The sequence below is a fragment of the Dermacentor variabilis genome, chromosome 6, assembly GCF_050947875.1.
Source record: "Dermacentor variabilis isolate Ectoservices chromosome 6, ASM5094787v1, whole genome shotgun sequence".
Lineage (NCBI taxonomy): Eukaryota > Metazoa > Arthropoda > Arachnida > Ixodida > Ixodidae > Dermacentor > Dermacentor variabilis.
The window spans coordinates 116,099,253-116,120,039 of NC_134573.1; the positions used below are offsets into that span (position 1 = coordinate 116,099,253).

A 20,787-nucleotide genomic window follows, 5' to 3' on the forward strand; every position below is an offset into this window, starting at 1 on the left:
CATAGATCAAGAGGTATATGCCGAGTAGAGAGAGAGAGAAATTTATTTACAGAAAGGCAGAGAGGTCGGCCTGAGCTATAACTTGCTCTGGCCTGCTACTCTACTCTGGGGAAAAGGGACGGGGAGGGAAAGGGCTGATGAACGATGATGGTATAAGGAAGAGATGCGTATATACAAATTCACAGAGTTGTGGTATCTCTAAAGGCGTGCGTCCAGCCCAGTGGCTTGGAGAAAAGCTACAGCGGCTCTTGTTACCAGGGCTGCGCTGGTTGCATTAGGCCAAGGACCTAAAAGAAACTCGTCCGATAACGGTCTCTCATGGATGTTTGCTATTGAAGAGACAAGTTGCTGTCGTTCTTGCGCGTACGCGGGACACACGCAAAATATCCTTACGAACTGCCAAATAGATACCGTCAACAATGTTCTGTGCTTCTTTATGAGGTTGGTGAGGCTTGTCAAACAGCCGTTTGGACTTCTTTTTCTTTCGCCAACCTAAGTTTTCTGTGTAAGAAAACTGAAATTTAAAAGAAAAATTGGCCCACGATTACGCTTCTTGGTAATGCGATCTTTGAGCGCAGCTGCTGCTTTATTTCAGCAACAGGCAACCGCATACAGAACACGCTGCGCCGAACGGAGGCTGTTCTGCGTTTCGGATTGGGCAGCACACGCCGCCATCCGCCGCTATCGAGCCGGCGCTCCGGCGACGCGCCATATTATAATGGGTCACCCTCGCGGAGAATGGGGGGGGGGGAGATTAGAAATTATTATTTAATGTTTCTTCTGAGGTGGGATGAGGAAAGCGGTGGAGAACAGGGGTATTGAGTAGAGGTCACACGCTCATTCACTCACAGACAGGCCTCAATCTGGCCGCAAAAGGTTGCAGCGGGAAGTAGAAGTAAGGGCACGAAACGCTATAACTGTCTTTCGAGATGGTTTTCATAAAAAGACAGCTCGCCCAAATCAAGGTATTGTTGTCTTTCGAGTCACCGCGACGGCACTGCGCCAGGTGAGGGGAGGTATAGGTCAAGAGTGAAGGCGGGAGAAGGACGGCGCGGCGCAAGCATTGGCAGAGGCGACAAATACCACTGAGGAGCGCGCCCCGCAAACGGGGAAGCGAGAGACACGGCTGAGAGCCGTGCAGCCACGCGAAGCGTAGACGGAGGAGCGGAGAGCCATGGATCACGTGCGAGGCGGCAAGGAGCACCCGCCGCCTGCACCGCGGCAGTGCCGCGACAGCGTGAGAAGGAGCGGCGAGGGCGGAGTGAACGGTAGCGGCGGCAGTCACCGCAACGGCGCTACGCGGAGAAAGGGGCCGAGAGGATAGGCGAGAACACGTGATCCGGCTATGGAGGACAAGGGGCGTAGAGCTTCCTACAATATATTGGAGGGAGCTCTGGCGCTGCAGTGGTGGTCCTAACATGGGAATGATGGGAAGTACTTGGATTTGTCTGATCTTCGTGCTTGGGGAATAAGACGTTCTGTGGCCTTGTATATTACGCTATGAAAATCTTATTGTCATAAATTTCAAAGCAATCTATACTCTTCAAAGTGCAGAAGAAGCCGCGAACACGCACAATCACTACAAATTCCAACGATTGATCTTGTCGAGGTGGCCAAATCGAAACGCGCCAAGCGTCTCAAGGAGTCTCATGCCTGCGATAAATTTATCAGGGCGTTTCACATCGCTTGTTGATATATGTGTCCGTGGCTTAATGGTTTCCATGTCCGGCTACAGTGCTAGAAGTCATGTGTTCAAATCCTGCCGTCGGACAACTTTAGCAATGTTTATTTAATTACTTATTACACAATACATTGTTGAAAATGACGAGCTTACAAGTCCCCAGGTCGTTTGAAGCCAGAAGGATGAAATTTAGGCAACTCCATCTACTTCCCCTGATTCCCATGCTGGCACAACCATTCCCATTGCAGCTCCCGTAGACAGTAGCGCCAGAGCTCGCAATCATTGTATGAAACTCCATGACAAGCGGAGAGCAAGACTCATGCCGCGCGCGAGAGATTGCAGCAGGAGCACGCGCAGCTAGAGCAGCGCGCGGATGATGACCTTGGTTACTACGAGGCACGACGGCGAGGGCGCCGCGAAAGGCGGGAAAGGCGCCAAGGAGCTGAAATTCAAGAGGGTCGGTCCCTAATGTTGAAGCTTATTATCCAAAATGTGGTCATGAAGGTCAATAGCTCTGCTGAAATGAACGCAAATTCTGTGTGCAAGTATTTTTTCCACAATATTGCTTAAGATCAGTTCCTTCTGAACAACTAAAGTGGATTCCATGCCTTTCCGAAAGCCGAACTGAAATTTTAGTAATAACAAGTATCTTTTTTTTTGGCGAAAATATTTTCTCAAGCACTTGCGACAAAATTGGGAGAAAGGGAATAGGGCAATAATTGCCTCACTCATTCTTGTCGCCTGCCTTGTGAATCACAAGATACTGAAGACATTCGAGTTTTTCATGTTGGGAGGGAACATTCAATATAGTACTGTTACGGTGAAACAAAGTACGGAATCTATTTACAAGGTGTATTTACAAGGGGTAGCAAACACTGGGCAACGCGGAAGCCAGCCGACATCAAGCCAGGCACGTCGTCGCCCACAGATCAGCCCGACGCCACTTATGGGTACGTCCCACGGAATGCAAGTGTCAACATCATCTTCTTCGAATAGGACGTATCATGACCTCCGGGGGCAGAAGTGCCGGCTCGGTGCCACTAAAGAGCCACAGCAGAAGAACGGTGGTGATGCTCGAGTCTCAAAACCTGGACGATGACGCTAGACAACGGAACGGAAGATGTAATCGGACTCGCGGACACAATCTCGTAGATAACATCAGTCACTTCTCGAAGGTTGCGGTATGGACCCATGTAGCGAAAAAAGAGCTTTTCAGAAAGGCCCACTCGTCGGGAGAGGGCCCAAAGTAGCACGAGGGCATGCGAAGCAAAACGTTCGTTAAGGCGCTTCTGGTCATCTTTGGAGCCAGCAAGTCTACTACGGCCTATCTGCCGCACGCAATCAGCCCGGGCAATGGTGTGGCGTGCATGTTCGCTTGTTGAAGCTTCAGGGGAAGAAAGAAATCTGTCTAACAGTAAAGTTGGTTATATATTATATCATTATTATTATAGTTATATCATCCGTTTTTTATCGAAGAATTTAGAAAGACCACCATAAAGCTCAGCATCATTTCAAGTTTCCTTACTTGTAGCATGAACCAGTGAAGCCGAGCTTGTCGCTAGCTTAAATAATCGCTAATCTTAAATATTTGTGTTGCACTCCTGCACAGCATAATAGATGGTCTAGATAGACTGCAATTTGAAGAAAAAAATATCCAGAATGTACAAGCGTAAAAATTGTCACTTGTTTGCTGTGAGATCTCTCGATCATAGAACTATATAATGACAAGCGCATCCTTCATAAATGATTAGATTTAAAAATAGCCACGTTTAGGATTACGAGATTATCATCAAAATTGCGTTTTCAGGTTGGCGTTCTAGGACACACATTGAGAATAAAGCCTTTGCCTGAAATGGAACGTTCTAGCGAAGGTCACATGGCTCACATGCTTTACCACGTCGATGAGCCAGAATTTCTGCATAATGTTGAGCCCAAAGGTTACGGTGAGTGACAACCACGCATGCTTCCATAAAGCAATGCTTCCTTTAGTACAAGAATAATGTTTTCGCAATCCAGTGTTCGCCAGTACTCAATGCGACTTCTGCGGTTTGTAATGCGAAGTGGTAACCATTCGGTAGAGGCCGCTATACGATTTCTTTAATAAGGGCTGCTTTGCTAATCAATGCTAATGATTCATTATGGTGCGGAGATATATTGGCGAGGCAGTGGCGTTTTGCATGAGTCTTAGCGTCTCTTGGCTATCGATATTTTTATAAGTACATTACGCCCAATTCAGGAAGTTACTGAAGCCCACTGTATCAGGCTTTACATTTTCCAAAACAACTTAGCGGCGTCTTTACTCAGAACAGCCCAAAAACTAGGCAGCAAGTGATCAAGCTTCGAAAATGATTCTCCTGTGTGCCCTAATAAAAAAACCTCAAAAAAAGGGGAAAGAAAATAGGTAGCACAATGACTAGTACAGTGTAGGTAAAAGCTACAGAGCGGGCAGCAGTCGTTACCTAAAACAGAGCCGCGGTAAGATATATTTCTGGGCTTGTAACTCATGCCTTGTGCACAGGCCTGGTTACAATGCACGTGCCACTAGCCGTTGTCTGTTGCTGTTTGCAGTGCTACGCGTCGAGGAGGTTTGTTTTCATTAAGCTCGGCTGGTGCGCTCTAGCGAAGTCTGCTTCTGAATGGATTTGTGCAGCTGCCTAAGTCACTCACTCTAAATGTGCTTGTTCAAGGTTGTTTCTAGGTGATGCGTTTACGAATGTTTCTACAGTATACCTATGCCCCTTCCGAGCTTGCTTATATCACATGGCAGATGCGGTTGCTTTCTGGACAAAATAACGCACAGTAGCACTGTATGCTGCGTGGCTCCACAGGTGAAGCCCAGTACCTGCTCACTAATGCAAAGGGCGCGCATCATCGCTCCCAAAATTTTGCTTTCCGGTCCCGTAAATACAGTTAGCCGCGATATTGTTGTTTGAGGCTGCAGTATAGCAAAGTAATCAATTTTGATATTTTTATTTAGTTAGCGGTGCGGCTTTGTAATGTGTAGACCTTCGTTCCTCACTCCTTCCGACGCGCCAACGTCTGTCTTTTGAGATCCTCGTGCAGAGTAATTCACAATTTTATTTCCCGTACTTTATTTTTACGCTTGAAGCGCTTCTTACAACCATTTTATTGTTGTTTTATTGCTTTCACTTGATTATTTTGGAGCCCATGATACTATGCAGTAAGTGAAATATTGCTAATATAGGGCTCAGAGACACACATGCACTTACGAAGGCATCTGTTGTTTTTTTTGCGATTTAGGCATTCCAAAATCCCTGGACCCTTCGGCCTTTTCCGGTTCAGAAAAACGAATGCCAAGTAAGTGAACAACATGCTAGTGCAACCCGCCGTGGTTGCTTAGCGGCTATGGTGTTGGGTGCTCAAAGCACGATGTCGCGGGATCGAATCGCGGGATCGAGCTCAATACGAGAACACCTGTGTACTTGTAGTTAGGTGCACGTTATAAAAGAAATGGTGATCTATCTTACTCTGGAGCCCCCACCCTACGGCATGCCTCATAATCATATCATGGTTTTACACGTAAAACCATATATATATATATATATATATATATATATATATATATATATATATATATATATATATATATATATACACTTAAGACACTTAACACTTATACACTTAAGTATATATATATATATATATATATATATATATATATATATATATATATACACTTAAAATGCTAGCACCTTAAGGAATTCTGAACATTCTCCTTCGTAACTTCACAGCAATGCACAAGTTTAACTAAATGGGATATTTTTTAAAACATTATGCTTCAGAATATCGGCCGAACATACAAAAGTTTCAACTGACTACAATGAGAGTGTAGTAACTTCTAACAACATATGCATTTATGCTACTTTTACTCGGAACATCGGTGGTGCGTTCAAGCAGTGCTTTGGTCGGGAATGGGCGGCGAAGTCACACGACTGGAGCACATTGTTTCGCACCCTCCCGGCAGAGGGCACATAGACTTGAAAAAAGCGCGAAATTTAAACCGTAAAGCGATTTATTGCAGCTGGCGTTGGAACGGTAATGGTAGAGGAAGTGTTATGCAGTGTGTTTGCTCGTGCACGTTTCTGAGAGGCAGCCGAGCCGGTAGAGAGTGATTATGCATGTGCACGCCTTGAGCGTCATTAAAACTTCTTTCTGGGCGAGTTGGTGCATACTTGACATAAAAATTGTAACAGCGCAAACACATGCAACCACAAAGTAAGAAGCACGAGACACAAGCGCTGTGTCTCGTCGTTGTTGCTTTGTGGTTGCAGGCGTTTGCGCTATTACAATTCTTATGTCACGTCTTGAGCGTGCCTGTGTACGGTTGTATGCGCGCGTGGGTGCGTGTATGTGTGAGGGTGCGTGTGTCTCCGTATCTGCATTTCCATGCCCGCCAGTGCGTGTGTGAGCGTTCGCGGCGTCTGTGCATTTGCGTGTGCGTGCACGTGTAGGCGCGTGTTTGTGCATGTGTGCGCTTGCTTGCTTGCCGAGATTGCATGGACGCGTGTGAAGGTGTACTTATGCGAAAGTATGTGTGTTCGTGTTTCAGCATGCACGTGTGCGAGCAAACGTGTGCGCGTTTGTGGGCGCATGGATGTATGTACTCGCGTATTGTGTGTGTGTGCGCGTGCGTTTGCAAGGACTAGTGTGTGTGTGTGTGTGTGTGTGTGTGTGTGTGTGTGTGTGTGTGTGTGTGTGTGTGTGTGTGTGTGTGTGTGTGTGTGTGTGTGTGTGTGTGTGTGTGTGTGTGTGTGTGTGTGTGCGAGGGAGAAAGTGTGCCTGGGCGTGTGCGCGTGCGAGGGTGTGTGTGCGTGTGTTTGTGGGCGTTAGTGAACATTTTGCTGCTTACACCTACTCTTGCAAACAAACGCAGCGTGGCTATCATTTAAACCCACATTTAAATCCACGAAATAAGAACGAATGACGCTGCATTTATAGCATTTTCTTTTTCTGAAAGCGAAAACGAAAAATAATAATAATAAAGCGTCTGTGAGGTCAGTATTGCCACCAATGATCGGTACAACCCCGTGAGAAGCTGCTGAACGGTTCACCTTCATTATCTTGAGTCCATCAGTGGCAGTGTATTGCCTTGAGGGCAATGACGCGCTAAATATGCACTATCATTGAATCGTATATCGTTTCCGTTCACCGACCTTGTTCACTGAACGCACACTTGGGAGCAGGACAATACCACTGCGCAAATGCTCCGTAACACGGCTTTTCTCATATTTCGCGGGCTTTCTTTGCAACCCGGAAAAAGAAAGAGTACGTCAGACGTAACTTGAAGGAAACAACTCGACTGGTGGTTTCTGAAGGATACAAATCGGCGTATGATACTTGGGGTCGTCAGATAATAATTAAAAAGTTGGGTAATTAAACTCCATTACTTAGTGAGTTATGGGGAAAACAAAAATTGTCTGAGTACTATAGGCTATTGCGAATAGTAAGCGTTCCGTTCAATTCGCTTCCGACGCGCCTTTCATATTTAAATTCTTGGCTCAAGTTATGTGGGGCACCATATATATATATATATATATATATATATATATATATACATACATACATACATACATACATACATACATACATACATACATACATACATACATACATACATACATACATACATACATACATACATTGCAGTGGCCGGGCTGGCCAACGCCAATGCCAGCCGCTCCGCTAAGCGCTTCGTCTTAGCTTTTTTTCAAATAAACATTAGGACGGCAAACGCCTTGTCGGCCACCGTCGTGCCGTCTTCCAGGATATGCCAAATATCCCATAATCTCGTATGAACAGGTATGTGTAATATGTATTTTCGTATGATTATAACAGATTATCCGAAGTTATACATGTGGATCACATGAGATCTTTAACGCGACAGCGTTAAGGGCTCCGCGTCGCAAAAAAATCCTGCATCGGCGTCGGACATCGCTGCGCGAAAATTTACGGACTACAGCCACACAGGCAGTCCGCGCGGCGCAGAGGCGTTACGGAACTAATTGAATTCTTCAAAGTAAAACGGGTCAAAAATGCGTAAAGTACAAAGTAAACACGGCGTAATAGCATGATAGCCTTGATTTGTATTTTCACTATACTAGAAAACATAATTCTATTACACGGAGACTCAAACACAAACCCCATTTCCAGCGTTCCTACCATTCATAGAGCGGTGCGGCAACATACAGATGTCGTAACAACACATTCCAGATTGCGGTCGTTTCCGTCCAACAGCAACAAAGCTGGGGTTTCCGCGAAGCGTGACAAGCAGTCAGGGATCTTTAAATGCTATCGCATTCCACTATTAAAGGCGAAGATACATTTTAGGCACCCTCCAAATTTTTTCGATAGGAAATCGTTGCATAAAATGTGCTCTGAGAGTTTGTATGTTCTTTTTTTTGTAATTTATTCACGTATTCGTTCATATTATGAAATTAAGAAGGTTATCATAAGGAGAATTATATGTGAAACAAAACTGTTCCTCTTGTTTTTATAGGTGGCCCTGATACCTCGAACACTTCGGATTTCTTGGAATCTAGGAGTATGGATACAGGTGAGTGCCTCTTTCACCGCTTTCCACTAAAAGGTTAGCAGTAGCGTAAGCATCCACTTTCTTTTTTCCTGGTATACTTGCCAACTCAGAGGTAACAAATCAATGAAAAGAGTGTTCGGCAATTACGACACTCCCTAATGCGCAATTTAAGCGCAGCTCGATACGTGTTTTCATTTCGCGATATATCGATTGAGGCAAATAATTAGAGACCGAAATCACCACACCGACTGACAGTTGGCCAGCGGCGTCAGCACCTTCGCAGGGGGGGAGGGGGGGGCGGAGCAGTATGGGAACCTTGGTATGCTGAGGAGCATCGGAGCCAGCTGTGGTAGAAGGCGACGACGAACGCGCTAGCAGTGACCAGAGCGCGTTCGCGCGACTGCGCCAAGGGACGCCGACGCTCAACCCAGGAACGGCCGCCTAACCGCTGCGCTGTAAAGTGAGCCCGTGCACAGGATGTTAAAACGCCAATGCTTTTGGCTGCGGGGTACCGATTTCCCAAATGCCGTGCACCGCACGCTGTCTAACGAGAAACAGATACCTTTTTGCGAGATTTTGCTCCTACTATTTCATGTCATCCCTCCTCTGCACACAATTCACCCCCGCCGCCTGGAAAGACAGTGCAGTGCGGCAGCCAAACCCTATGAGTTGCTTAACGACACGACTGACGTCAACAGTGGCGTCGTGCTTGAGACCGAGAACAACCTACAGCAGCCGCTCTACGTTGGGTCGTAGCCATCTCCCAGAAAATAAACCGCCTGTGCTGAGCATTGACACCTACTTAAAGACACTAACAAAGTTGCTCGCCGAAGCCAGAAAACACCGCTAGGGCCGCATGCTGTATCGATAAGGAATTCGGCAGAACTCACGCAGTGTGGGAACCAACGTTATGCGAGGACTATTGCGGGTGACCGGCTAGATAGCTTCTTTTGGTGGTGCGTGAAGTGTTAGAAGACAGCAAAACGTTTAGAACTGAGGTTAAACAGCGCGAATAAAACAAGGACACGAGGAAACAAATACCATAGACAAGCGCTGAATATGAACGAACTAGGCCGCATCACAGCGCTTGTCTGTGGTATTTGTTTCCTCGTGTCCTTGTTTTATTCGCGCTGTTTAACCTCAGTTCTAAATATGAACCAACTAGCGCTCATCAAGATCCTACTAGTACGATGTGTACTTCTAAAGCCAGCAGCTGAGTGTTTAATGACGATGCTTGACGACGGCGCTACAATGGCAGCTTGATCGCTCCGGCAACGACAGTCTTGACGACGACAACGGGGATGACGGCGACAATGATGGCATAATGAGGATGGCATGATGGTTGCTTGGCCCACCACTCCTATGTCTTCTTCTAAGCAGCACAGACATGTCGTCTCGTGGCTGTGGGAAAAGCTTGCGCCGGCGCATCCGTTATTGACCGTATACGAACACATTGTTGCTATGCAACTGGACGCTCGCCCTCCAACCGCCTTAAAGCGCTAGCTGCACGAAGAAAGACGCGTCGTAAGGCAGACTGTAATTCGTCGGGTCGAAACAGCGTTACATAGATTAAGTAGTCAGGACAACGGGAAAACGAACTGAAGGCACAGCAACAGCGCCAAAAGACACACACACACAAAAGAAAGCAACACTGACGGACACGGACAATCGAGACAGAACGAGCGTGTACGAAATAGCGTATTTTTATCGTGTTCTGTTTCCCGTTGTACTGTACCCTAAAACTATAAAGCGCACTCTCGCCGTTCCAACTGTAGAACCATTCTAAACCTGCGATGTTTATACGCTCGGTTAATAAACGATTTTGTGGTTTAATGAGCTGGGAGCATGTATATTGTTCAGTGGGACCCCCGATTAAAACCCGAAACCGAGCATATGTTAATTTACAGTGGAGCTGTACAGGGTAGTCCAACACCAATTTTTGTAGGACGGCAACTTGTCGAGGTTTAATGGGAATCGAGGAGGCACCTCTGTACTCATTGTAGGGCCCAGAACATGCGTTCCAGGAGGCACCCATTGCACTGACTAGAGGCGCGCAGCATACAAGTAATATGTTACCAATATAGCAGAAAGTGAAGAGGATCTCAGATTTAGTTTAGGGAAGCCCTGTAAAAACCCCGGTACAGCGATGGAATTGCATCGGATATGGGGAAGGGGGCGTCATTTGCAGAGCCTGGGGTACAATTTTGAAGCACTGGCAAAACAGACCCCAAGGACTTCCGAAGGGTGTGAGGAGTCCCTTAACTGCTCTGTTTTAACGTATGACTCGCTCGGATTTGCATACATGTGCAAAGTTCTATCTTTATATAATTTTTTTGAGGGCCTAAACGGAGTCTAGAAAAGACTTTTGCTACTGGAATGTGCTTTATAATAGACAAAGGATGATTCGCATTAAATGCCGCTTCAGCTTCCCGAGGTCATCTCAATAAAATCGGAGTCAGGAAGACTCCGAGATGTTGGGTTATATCTAAGTATACTACTTGCTTGGTGTTTGTTTAATTATTTACTTTCTTTGTGACAAATGCCGCATCAAGTGTCTTCGAAATAATAATTATGACTTTACATGTGGTAATTTAAACTGTGGCATAAGAGGTGACACCGCTACCATTCCGGCGAGAAAAGTTAGTGCTGATATATGATGCACCTACATTTAAAAAAACTATGGAATTTTACGTGCGAAAACTACGATCTGATTATGAGGTACGCCGTAGTGGGGTACTCCGGATTAATTTTGCCCACTTAGGGTTCTTTAACGTGGGCCTAAATCTAAGTGAGCTGGTGTTTTTGCATTTCGCCCCAATCGAAATGCGGTCGCCGTGCCAGCATTTGATCTCGCGACCTCGTGATTTGCAGCGCAACACAAAAGTCACTGACTTACATTTTACACGACGATGTTCTAACGCGGGGATCGGAGCGCTCGGTTTTCTCGCCCTTCACAAGAAAGCAGGGTTGCGCGCTTGGGACAGGTGCTTACATTACTCAGGTTTCGCTAAACTCCGATTATGAAATTTGTTGACAAAGTGAAGTACCAATGGTTAGCTATCAGAAAATGATGTGCGCTTTCATTTCTACATTGTTCGTTACAGCAATGACTCGATTACCCACCACTATATACCCGGAGGTACATGTCGTCCTGGATTACCTGCTGTCCAAAGCGTACCAATTCAACTTAAAAAAAATATTGCGATTCCTTGCAATCATGGCCAATGCAGTGAGTAATAATTTCCTGAAAAATGTAGGCTCCGGTTGCCTCCTGTAGTGTTGTTTATTATTGCCGGGGATTCTGAAGTTGCCTCGAGATAAAACAAGTACAGCAGATTGATGGCGCGCAAGGCTTCCCACTACGTTCCTTATTGCGTATTTTAAGGGTCGTTCTGATTGTAATGCTCTGATGAATGAAACTCAACTTAATCAGGACGAGCGGTTAGGTAGAACTAATACAATTTTGACCCAGCGTGAGGGAACTGCTGAATTCCCGTTATCAAAAGCTGCTGCACGAAACAGGAAAGTCGAAGCTGATGAATAGTCGAGCTCTGTATGAATGGCACATTCCAAGAGAGATTAGCCGCATAGTCTGAAGTCAAAAAAAGCCCCTAGCAACTGCTGAAGTTTGCCCAAGAGCAACGTGGCACTTTGTGCATACAGCTTCGTTTAAGGAAGCCTGCGATGACAGGTAAACAGTGACAAGGTTCATTTAGAAGTATACTAACTCTTGGGCGTGTTCGTTCGTGCCATTCTTCTTTGTGAACGTTAATGTTGGGTTAGGATTGTAAACTGTCGGGCTAATTCGGATTTCATATTGAACATTGCGCTGACCGGAAAGATTTCGGAGAAAAAAGAAGAGATCGAAGGGAAGAAGCGAGCTTATTTCCACATTTTCTTTTTTTCGTTTCACTTAAGACATATTTAATGAGGTGTGGAAGGAGAAGCTGCCAGTTGATGGGTGTTCGAATCTGTGGTACGTTGATGATACTATCGTGAATATTTCTTAAGGCGAAATGATGGTTGCCTTACTCACCGGTATGCTCTCTCGTGCGGTCCTCCTCTTTGATGATGCTTTTTGAGGACGGTGAAATCAATGTTGGAATCTATGTCCTAAGCCTACTTGAAAAGTACGGGTAGTCTAAAAATATCCGCGAAAATGTGTCGAGCCTACACGATGCGGTAGGTGGAGTTGACCTTGCAGATACGCATTGGAAACGAGGGGTGACGTGTCTCGTGTCTTCCGCAAGAATTGCACACGGCTTCGAGTAAATGAAGCCTAATAGCGTTTATATACATATGTAATCGGACCCAAGCAATTCCTACGTTAGTCATGGTATTGCTCTGTTTCATGGAGGCGGGGGGGGGGGGGGGGCGCCTGCGGAGTACCCAGTGTATTTCGGAGTTTCGTAGTATGTATTAAACGTGCGAACCTGGCGGGGTTTCGCGGCTGTGGGAGCTGCAGGCTGGCCACTCCCTTGCCGAATAGGACAACCAATCACAGCGGAGCACGCGCGCCGCGAGCACGGCTGGGTTCCTTGCAGCACCATCAGATGGCGCTCGCCTCCGCGCATCCGATATACTGATTACAATGGTTCTCTAATGCTGGATCTGGCGATGAACAGAACCTTATAGTAGTTAAGAGGGAGAATAAGTACCATGGAGAGGTAACGTGGCAACGCGGAAATGAGCAGCCATGTATTGATTACGCCTTAGTCTCAGAAATGGTCTACGAAAGACTAGACCAAATGATGTTCGATGAACCTTAGAAAAATAGCCCACGTAGCGATCATTTTACGTTTAACCATAAAATTTGGGAGAGATACTGACGTAAACACGAACCAATAGCATCAGCATCTCTAGAAGTTAAAGATCGCAGCAATAAAAAAGGACAAACACAGAAGTAAATGGAGGCGTTTCCTACAACAGCTTGGGAATATAAGGAACTGGTAGCGATACGCACCAGGAGACAGGACAGACACGGCACAAAGAAATTGTTTGATTGGCAAGAGGAAACCACGTAAGTGGTGGAACAGAGAAATAAAGCAAGCAATGGAAAAGCGTAAGCAGGCGTCTAGGGATCATCGAGGAGCCAAGTAGTTGGGATTACACGAAGAAGTGCGCCTTAGATGGAACAAAAAAGCGAGGAAAAGGGGCCGAGTAAGGTCGTGCAAGAGAAAATTAAATGCACGAGTGAGCGTTCGGTGCCTAACATTTGCAAAAGAGACAAAGGCGCTTGGGAAATAATGGAACAAAATCTTGACACACTGCAGCAAGCTGGAAACTAGTGAATAAGAAGTTTTCAGATGCAGCACTGGATTTGGCATCCCAGCTGACACAATTACGGAAACGATTTTAAATTTAAGCAAGTATTTTTACTAATTACTTAATTAGCGATGTCAGAAAAGTTCGCTAATGTACGCAAGGCTACTGCTGTCGAAACGCAGTGGGTCTCATCGTGGTATCTCGTAGAAACTTTCATTAAACAGCGTGGCCCGCCATAGTTGGGAGATACGGTAAAATCAGATGTGTATGTCATAAGTGTCTCCGGCAGCAACTGCGCAGTTCGCGACCGGAGGCAAGGGGAACTGACGATCGCGGCTCAACCTCGCACGCCGTATATGGAGGAAAGAGGGGAGGCAGCGCGGGAAGGAGGGAGCTGGGGTGGCTTCGACTCCGCCAACAAGTGCGTACTTTGCATGGCCGCGCGCAGTCCCGCGCGCCGTATCTTGAAAGGGATTGGCAGATGGCCGATACGTTTGTGCGCGCTCTGTTCTCGCCGCTCTTGCGTTGAAGCGATAGACCGCACGAAGGTCACTTCGCTCACTGCTGCTGCCGTGCTTGCTCACACCAGCGTCTCGACAGCGAGTGTCCACACTCGCTGAGTGTGATGTGTTTATGTTTGCTTCTGCGCTTGCACGTTTGTTAATTCAGTTAGTAAGCGAATATTTTTCAAGTTTATACGGCCGATAAAACAACTATCTTTACTTCGCATAGCTCTTTAGTAATTTGCCTAACCGATGAAGGCGATACTGCGATTTTTTTTTTCACTTCTGCTTACTCTTCCCGCAGTACAGAGTAGCAAAACAGAATGCCTCCCTGTTAACCTCCCAGCCTTTCCTACCGAATCTCCCCCCCCCCCCCCCCTCTCTCTCTCTCTCTCTCTCTCTCTCTCTCTCTCTCTCTCTCTCTCTCTCTCTCTCTCTAATTGTCAGCATCTCTTGCATTTCAGGCCAACTTGAGATTTCGGAGCCTTAGGCAGCCAAAGGTTCAAATACGAATTGTCGGTGCCACCGTGACGAAGACCGTAAGCTTCCCGAAATTTTTTTTGGTCGCAGTAGTGTCGATGAGTGATATTGGAGCAGAAGTTAAGAAAACAATACTGAGTGCGTTTCTCACACACTTCGAACAGTTTCTTGGACTCATGAACGAAGGTGGGATAGGTGGGCAAAATTCCGCATTTAAAAGGACACTAACGAGAACAAAGTAAGTTGCGCCGGTCACAGTAAATGTGCTCTTCCAAAATACCCGCCGTGGTTGCTCAGTGGCTAGGGTGTTAGGCTGCTGAGCACGAGGTCGCGGGATCGAATCCCGGCCACGGCGGCCGCATTTCGATGGGGGCGAAATGCGAAAATACCCGCGTACTTAGATTTAGGTGCACGTTAAAGAACCCCAGGTGGTCGAAATTTCAGGAGTCCTCCACTACGGCGTGCCTCATAATCAGAAAGTGGTTTTGGCACGTAAAACCCCATAATGTGCTTTTCTAAAATGCTGAAAAAATATATTCTTGTCATTAGGAGGCGCTTGGAAAGTTTGAAAGGATGCAAGACCGGTTACACGGGTGGTGGCGCCGCCTTGAAGTCACCGTGCCTCTCGTCACTCAGGTGTCATTACATTTTACGGCGCCTGTTCTGACCTTTATTTAGGTTTCCATTGGTGAATGTAGATTACATTACGTTCGAGAAAAGCCGATCACTGGACTCGTGAAGTACCAGGAACATTCACTGGACCACAGCGGCATAAATACGGGGAAATAAGGCGAAATGCTGCAAGCCACACTGAGGTATACTGGCACCAGGGTTTAGGCGCAAGAATTCAAATGAAACTTCTCTTTGATTTTTCTCTTCTAATAATCAAGCTATTACAGCGTTATTAACAAAAAATTTAGTTTAAAAGAATAATACTGCAATGAAGTGAAAGCGTGAACTCTGTGTAAGACCGGGCAAGCTGGAAAAGAGCAGGAAGAAGTGAAAGAGAACAGAAAGTGGTTCACATTGCCTGCGTTTGATGTTTCTTTTACAATACTTTATCAATCTATATTCATCTAGTAATTTTCTTTTCTGCTTTCCAAACGACGTACAGCAGCACTATACGGACTTTCGTTGCAGTGAACTTTGTTGCACCAAGGTAACAACTGACTCTGGCGGTTTTCAAGACTTAGCTATGAGCTAACATTGTTGTGAACGATCTTAATGTATTGACACTGGGTCTAATATGGTCAAGGGGTGGCGGCCTTGAAGCATGAATTTGACATCTCAACCAACCAGTTCACTCTACTTGCGTAAAATTTGTTGCCGAATACCATTAAAAAATTAGTCGTTACCGGTTTCAATTAGCGAATACATTCCGTAATATAAGCATATTTCTTTCTTGCTTAAGTTTAGGAGTTCAAAAAGGAGTTTAGGAGTTCAATTGCGCAGCCATTTCTCAAACCCATTACCAAGGACCAGCCTATAGATAGGTCGGAATGCGCAACATTGAAAGATAAAAAAAGGGGAAAAAACGAATGAAAGCGCTACCCATACATAGAGAGAGAGAGAGAGATGAAAGGGAGGTTTATAACAAGATGCACCTTCGCTTTGCTAACTGGCACTGTAGGAGCTCGAATATATATATATATATATATATATATATATATATATATATATATATATATATATATATATAGAACTTCAGTCGTAAGAGCGCATCGTTTGGGCCGTTTTTCTACAACTAAGGCGAGACCAATCATTGCTAAATTTTACCAGGGTAAAGAAGTTCAATCTGTCCTAGGCAACGGATTGAAGCTGCAGGACACTGACATCTGCATCGCTCGTGATTACTCTGAGGCTGTCCGGCAAAAGCGCCGCCATCTCTGGCAGTACGGGAAGTCTGTAAAAAAAAGAAGGTGACCGCATTCGCCTCGCATTCAACAAGCTTCACATTAATAACGATACTTATGTACGGGACACTGAGGCTGCTCGCGTAGTATGTGTACCTCGGCATCCCACGCAAGGATGATGTTCGTCTGTCACTTCCTCAAATGAGACCCCAGCTTTCCATTTTCCTCAAAGATCGCCATGTAATGCTTCCAAAGCCATTTTTTTTCTTTACACTAACATCAGAAGTGTTGTATCGAAGGATGTTGCTATCGCTTCACTAATTGATTCATGCTCCGCATCACTTGTAGCGCTAACCGAAACGTGGCTGACTGACCTTGTTCCTGATGATTCAACTTTTGTCAGCCAGACACGTTTTAACATCTTTCGATGCGACAGACCATACCGTAAAGGAGGTGGTTACTCTTGGGGATACGGGATGATTTCCTAACCGTGCCTGTGATGATTAGTTCTACTCTTGAATGTGTATGGGTTTCTCTTAAGTATTGTTCGAGTGATGTAATTATCGGTGTTGTTTACCATCCTCCTAATATGAATTATGGTTTTTCGTCTGAATTTCATCGAATTCTGTGTGAAATATGTACGCGTTTCTCTGACTGTACTTTACTCACATTTGGAGACTAGTATAAAGTAGTTCTCACCATCCGTCACAGCGAGTGAAACCGAAGCTAACAGGTTTCTTCGGTCATGTCTTCATTTTTCACGAGTACAACTTATTACCAATCCCACGCGTCGCAAATCGTGTACCGCCAACATTACAGATTTAATATTAACGAATAATCCCGATATTTGTTCAGACATTACTCATGTAGACGGCATTTCGGATCATGACGTAATAACAGGATGCATTAACGGTTCCTTAAACGATAAGAAAACTACTATTAAACAAATCAGATGTTACAACAGAGCTAACTATGAAAAAATAAATTCCGAATTAGATTATTTCACCGCCCAGTTCATAATCAATATTTATCGCGCACTGTTGAGCAGAATTGGGTTTTATTCAAGAGTACTTTTAATAAACTTGTTGATGACTTCGTTCCACTTATGACCATCCGATGTAGCAGCAGTGCACCGTGGTTTAATCAGAAGTTGCGACGTATGAATAATAAGAAAAAGCGATTTTTCTCGCAGACACTAAAAAATGCTCTTCTAAGCGCGTGGGACAAGTATAACAAATGTGACAAGGACAACCAGTCACTCCTGAAATCCACTCGACGGCAGTTTTTCAATCATGACCTATCATATCTGCTAACCAACAACCCTCGTAAGTTCTAGCGCGTCATAAGTCCTAGCTTTCATCCTGACATTTTGCTTACCTACAGTAAAGGCGTCATAATTAATGAGTCTGAATGTGCTGAGGTTTTTAATGACACCTTTTCAATAGTATTCATCAAAGAAGACATTAGCTCATCCCCTTACTTAAATACAATTCATGACATTTGCATGCCTGAAATTGTGATTAATGAAACAGGTATCTTAGCTTTGTTAAACAATCTTAAGATTACTAGTAGTTCGGATCAACTAGGCTTTAACAATAAGATACTTAAGAGTACATCTCAAAGCATTTGCGTTGTGTTGTCCTGTTTGTTTTACCAATCATTATCACACGGGCTAATTCCTAATGACTGGCGGATAGGCAAAGTAATACCTATATTTAAATCAGGTGAGCGTTCCTCTCCATTGAACTATCTACCCATCTCGTTAACCAGCACCGTTTGCAAACTTCTTGAGCATATCATTCACAGCCAAGTCATTAACTACCTCAAAGATCATAACATTATTTTCAATTATCATACGGTTTCCGCAAGGGATTTTCATGTGAAACTCAACTAGCTGGCTTCATTAATGACTTACAATTATCACTTGACGCGGGCTTTCAGGTCCACGCACTGTTTCTAGATTTTTCAAAGGCTTTTGATCGCGTTCCTCATCACAGACTTCTACTGAAACTAGCACAGCTTAACATCCACCCTATCGTGCTCGCTTGGATTGAGGACTTTCTGTAATATAGAAAACAGTTCACCTCGGTTAATAATTTTAACGCTTCCTATGCTTATGTGACATCTGGGGTACCACAAGGAAGTGTGCTCGGACCTTTGCTTTTTCTAATCTATATTAATGACTTACCTGCCTGTGTAACATATGGAATTCGACTTTTCGCTGATGACTGCGTAATTTACCGTAACACTACTAGTGACAGTGACCGCCAATCCCTACAATCTGATCTCAACGCAGTAAGCTTATGTTGCTCATCCTGGTTAACGTCACTAAATGTTTCTAAAACAAAACAGATATCTTTCACTCGTCACACAGATCGCATTCCAACCACTTATATTCTTAATGACGGATAGAATGTTGATAGAACGAACAACAAACAAGTACTTTGTTGTGCACCTTCAGTTTGACCTATCATGGCATCACCATATCGACATCACCCTAGCGCCTGCTAACCGCTCACTTCGTCTTCTGAAACGTAACCTCACACACGCCCCTATGCACGTTAAACAACTGGTTTATATAACTCTAACACACCATAAAATCTAATATGCTGCGGCCATCTGGGACCCTGAGCAAGCCTACGTTATCAATAACATCGAATCCTTGCAGAACCGTGCTGTTCGCTTCATATTTTCAGACTACTCACCCTTGACAAGTGTTACAGCAAAAAAAAAAAAAAACGTGCCGAACCGGAAGATTTGTTATATCACCGAAAACTTGCTCGTTTAACACTTTTCCATAAGCTTACCACCACCCCTCCCTCCGAAGTGATTTGTTTCAGTCACCTCATGCCATCTTTCCACGCTGTGAACATTCTTTCAAAATTAAACGTGTGAAGTGTCATTCCTCGTCTTACACCAATTCATTCATTCCCCGTACTATTATCGAATGGAATAATTTACCATCAGTCATCGCCACAGAAACTGACATCATAAAATTCCAAAAGTTTCTTCGCTGTTACGGAAATGTGTAAAATTTGCTGTTTTGGTTTCTGTTCATTTTTCCTTTTTGTGTTATGCCTTATGTTTTGTTGCACTTATTACAGAAATGTATCGCGTTTATTAATAGCTATGTCGCCACCCCCCTCCCCCCCTCTATGTAATACCCTCTCCTGGAGGGCCTTTAGGGGCAACGTAAATAAATAAATAAATAAATAAATAAATAAATAAATAAATACGTTACAGAAGTCACATATAACGCTTGATTTACAATATTTGCGAGAGAGACAACCATGCATAAACAAAATGGCTATCGAGACAGATTCCACCTACACACGTCAAATCGTATTCTTCTGACTGGCGCCACTCTTGGTTGTGCCTTAACATAACCCCCGCTTGTAAAGGCGCCGTCTCGGCGCTAACTATCAGGGAGGTGAACTCGCGGCAAAGTAAGGCTTCAGCCGGGACACATGCACAACGTCCACAAGGACATGCGAGTCCAGCGGAGCGTTCGCGTAGTCTACATCGCCAAGCTGACGCACTATCGTGTAGGGTCTTGCGTAGCGCGGCATCAGCTTTTCAGACAAGTCGACGCGGTGACGTGGTGCCCATGGGAGGACAGCAGAGCCAGCGGGAAATCGAACGTCCCGATGTTGGCTGTCGGGCCGGTTCTTCTGCGCGGCCTGAGACTCAGTGAGCCGGGAGTCGGCAATCTGGCGTGTCGTGTGAGCTCGGGCGAAGACGTCTTGAGCATATTCAGTGGGAGTGTTCGTCGGGGAAGAAAGCAGTGTGGCAAGGGGCAAAGAAGGGTGGCGGCCGAACAGAAGGAAAAAGGGTGAAAAGCCAGTGGTCTCCTGACGTGATGAATTATAGGCGAAGGTCATGAAGGGTAACGCGCTGTCTCAATCACTGTGGTCGTCAGAAACGTACTTCTACAACACTTCTATCAACGTGCGATTCAGGCGATCCGTTAGTCCATTTGTCTGCAAGTGGTAGCCGGTAGAAAGTTTGTGCTCGACAGAACAGGAGCGAAGTAGGTCTTCAACTACTCTGGACAAGAAGGTGAGGCAGCTTCAGTGAGGAGCTGCCGTGGTTCGCCGCGATGGAGGATGACGTCATGTAAAAAAATCTGATATCTTAGTTGCACAGCTTGTGCACAACGCTCACGGGATCGCGTACGAGGTTGCGTAATGAGTCGCGACAACGACCCACTTATTGTCAAACTTCTACGTCGGAAAAAGGTCGAGAAGATCGAGAACAACGCGAAAGAATGGTTCTGAAGGCACATCGATGGGGCGAAGGCGTCCAGCGGGCAGCACAGCAGGTTTTCTGTGGCGCTGACAGAGCTCACAGGCTGCAACGTAGGGGTGCACAGAGCAGTACAGGCCTGGTCAGTAGAAGCGGTTCCGTACGCGGTCGTAAGTACGCGAAACGCCGAGGTGACCTGCAATAGGG

At 45.3% G+C, this 20,787-nt stretch overlaps 1 protein-coding gene across 3 annotated transcripts in view; it reads left to right on the top strand.

Moving 5' to 3' along the window:
* Positions 1–20,787, top strand: part of LOC142584338 (A disintegrin and metalloproteinase with thrombospondin motifs like) — a 103,141-nt gene that overhangs the window by 27,600 nt on the left and 54,754 nt on the right. For 2 of the 3 annotated variants that reach the window (XM_075694490.1, XM_075694492.1), the window contains exons 4-8: positions 3,489–3,624; positions 4,943–4,999; positions 8,199–8,255; positions 11,339–11,463; positions 14,467–14,541. In XM_075694490.1, coding sequence (XP_075550605.1) covers positions 3,489–3,624; positions 4,943–4,999; positions 8,199–8,255; positions 11,339–11,463; positions 14,467–14,541 — 450 coding nt within the window. The remainder of the gene's footprint in view (positions 1–3,488; positions 3,625–4,942; positions 5,000–8,198; positions 8,256–11,338; positions 11,464–14,466; positions 14,542–20,787) is intronic. The other variant, XM_075694491.1, reaches the window with a different exon arrangement.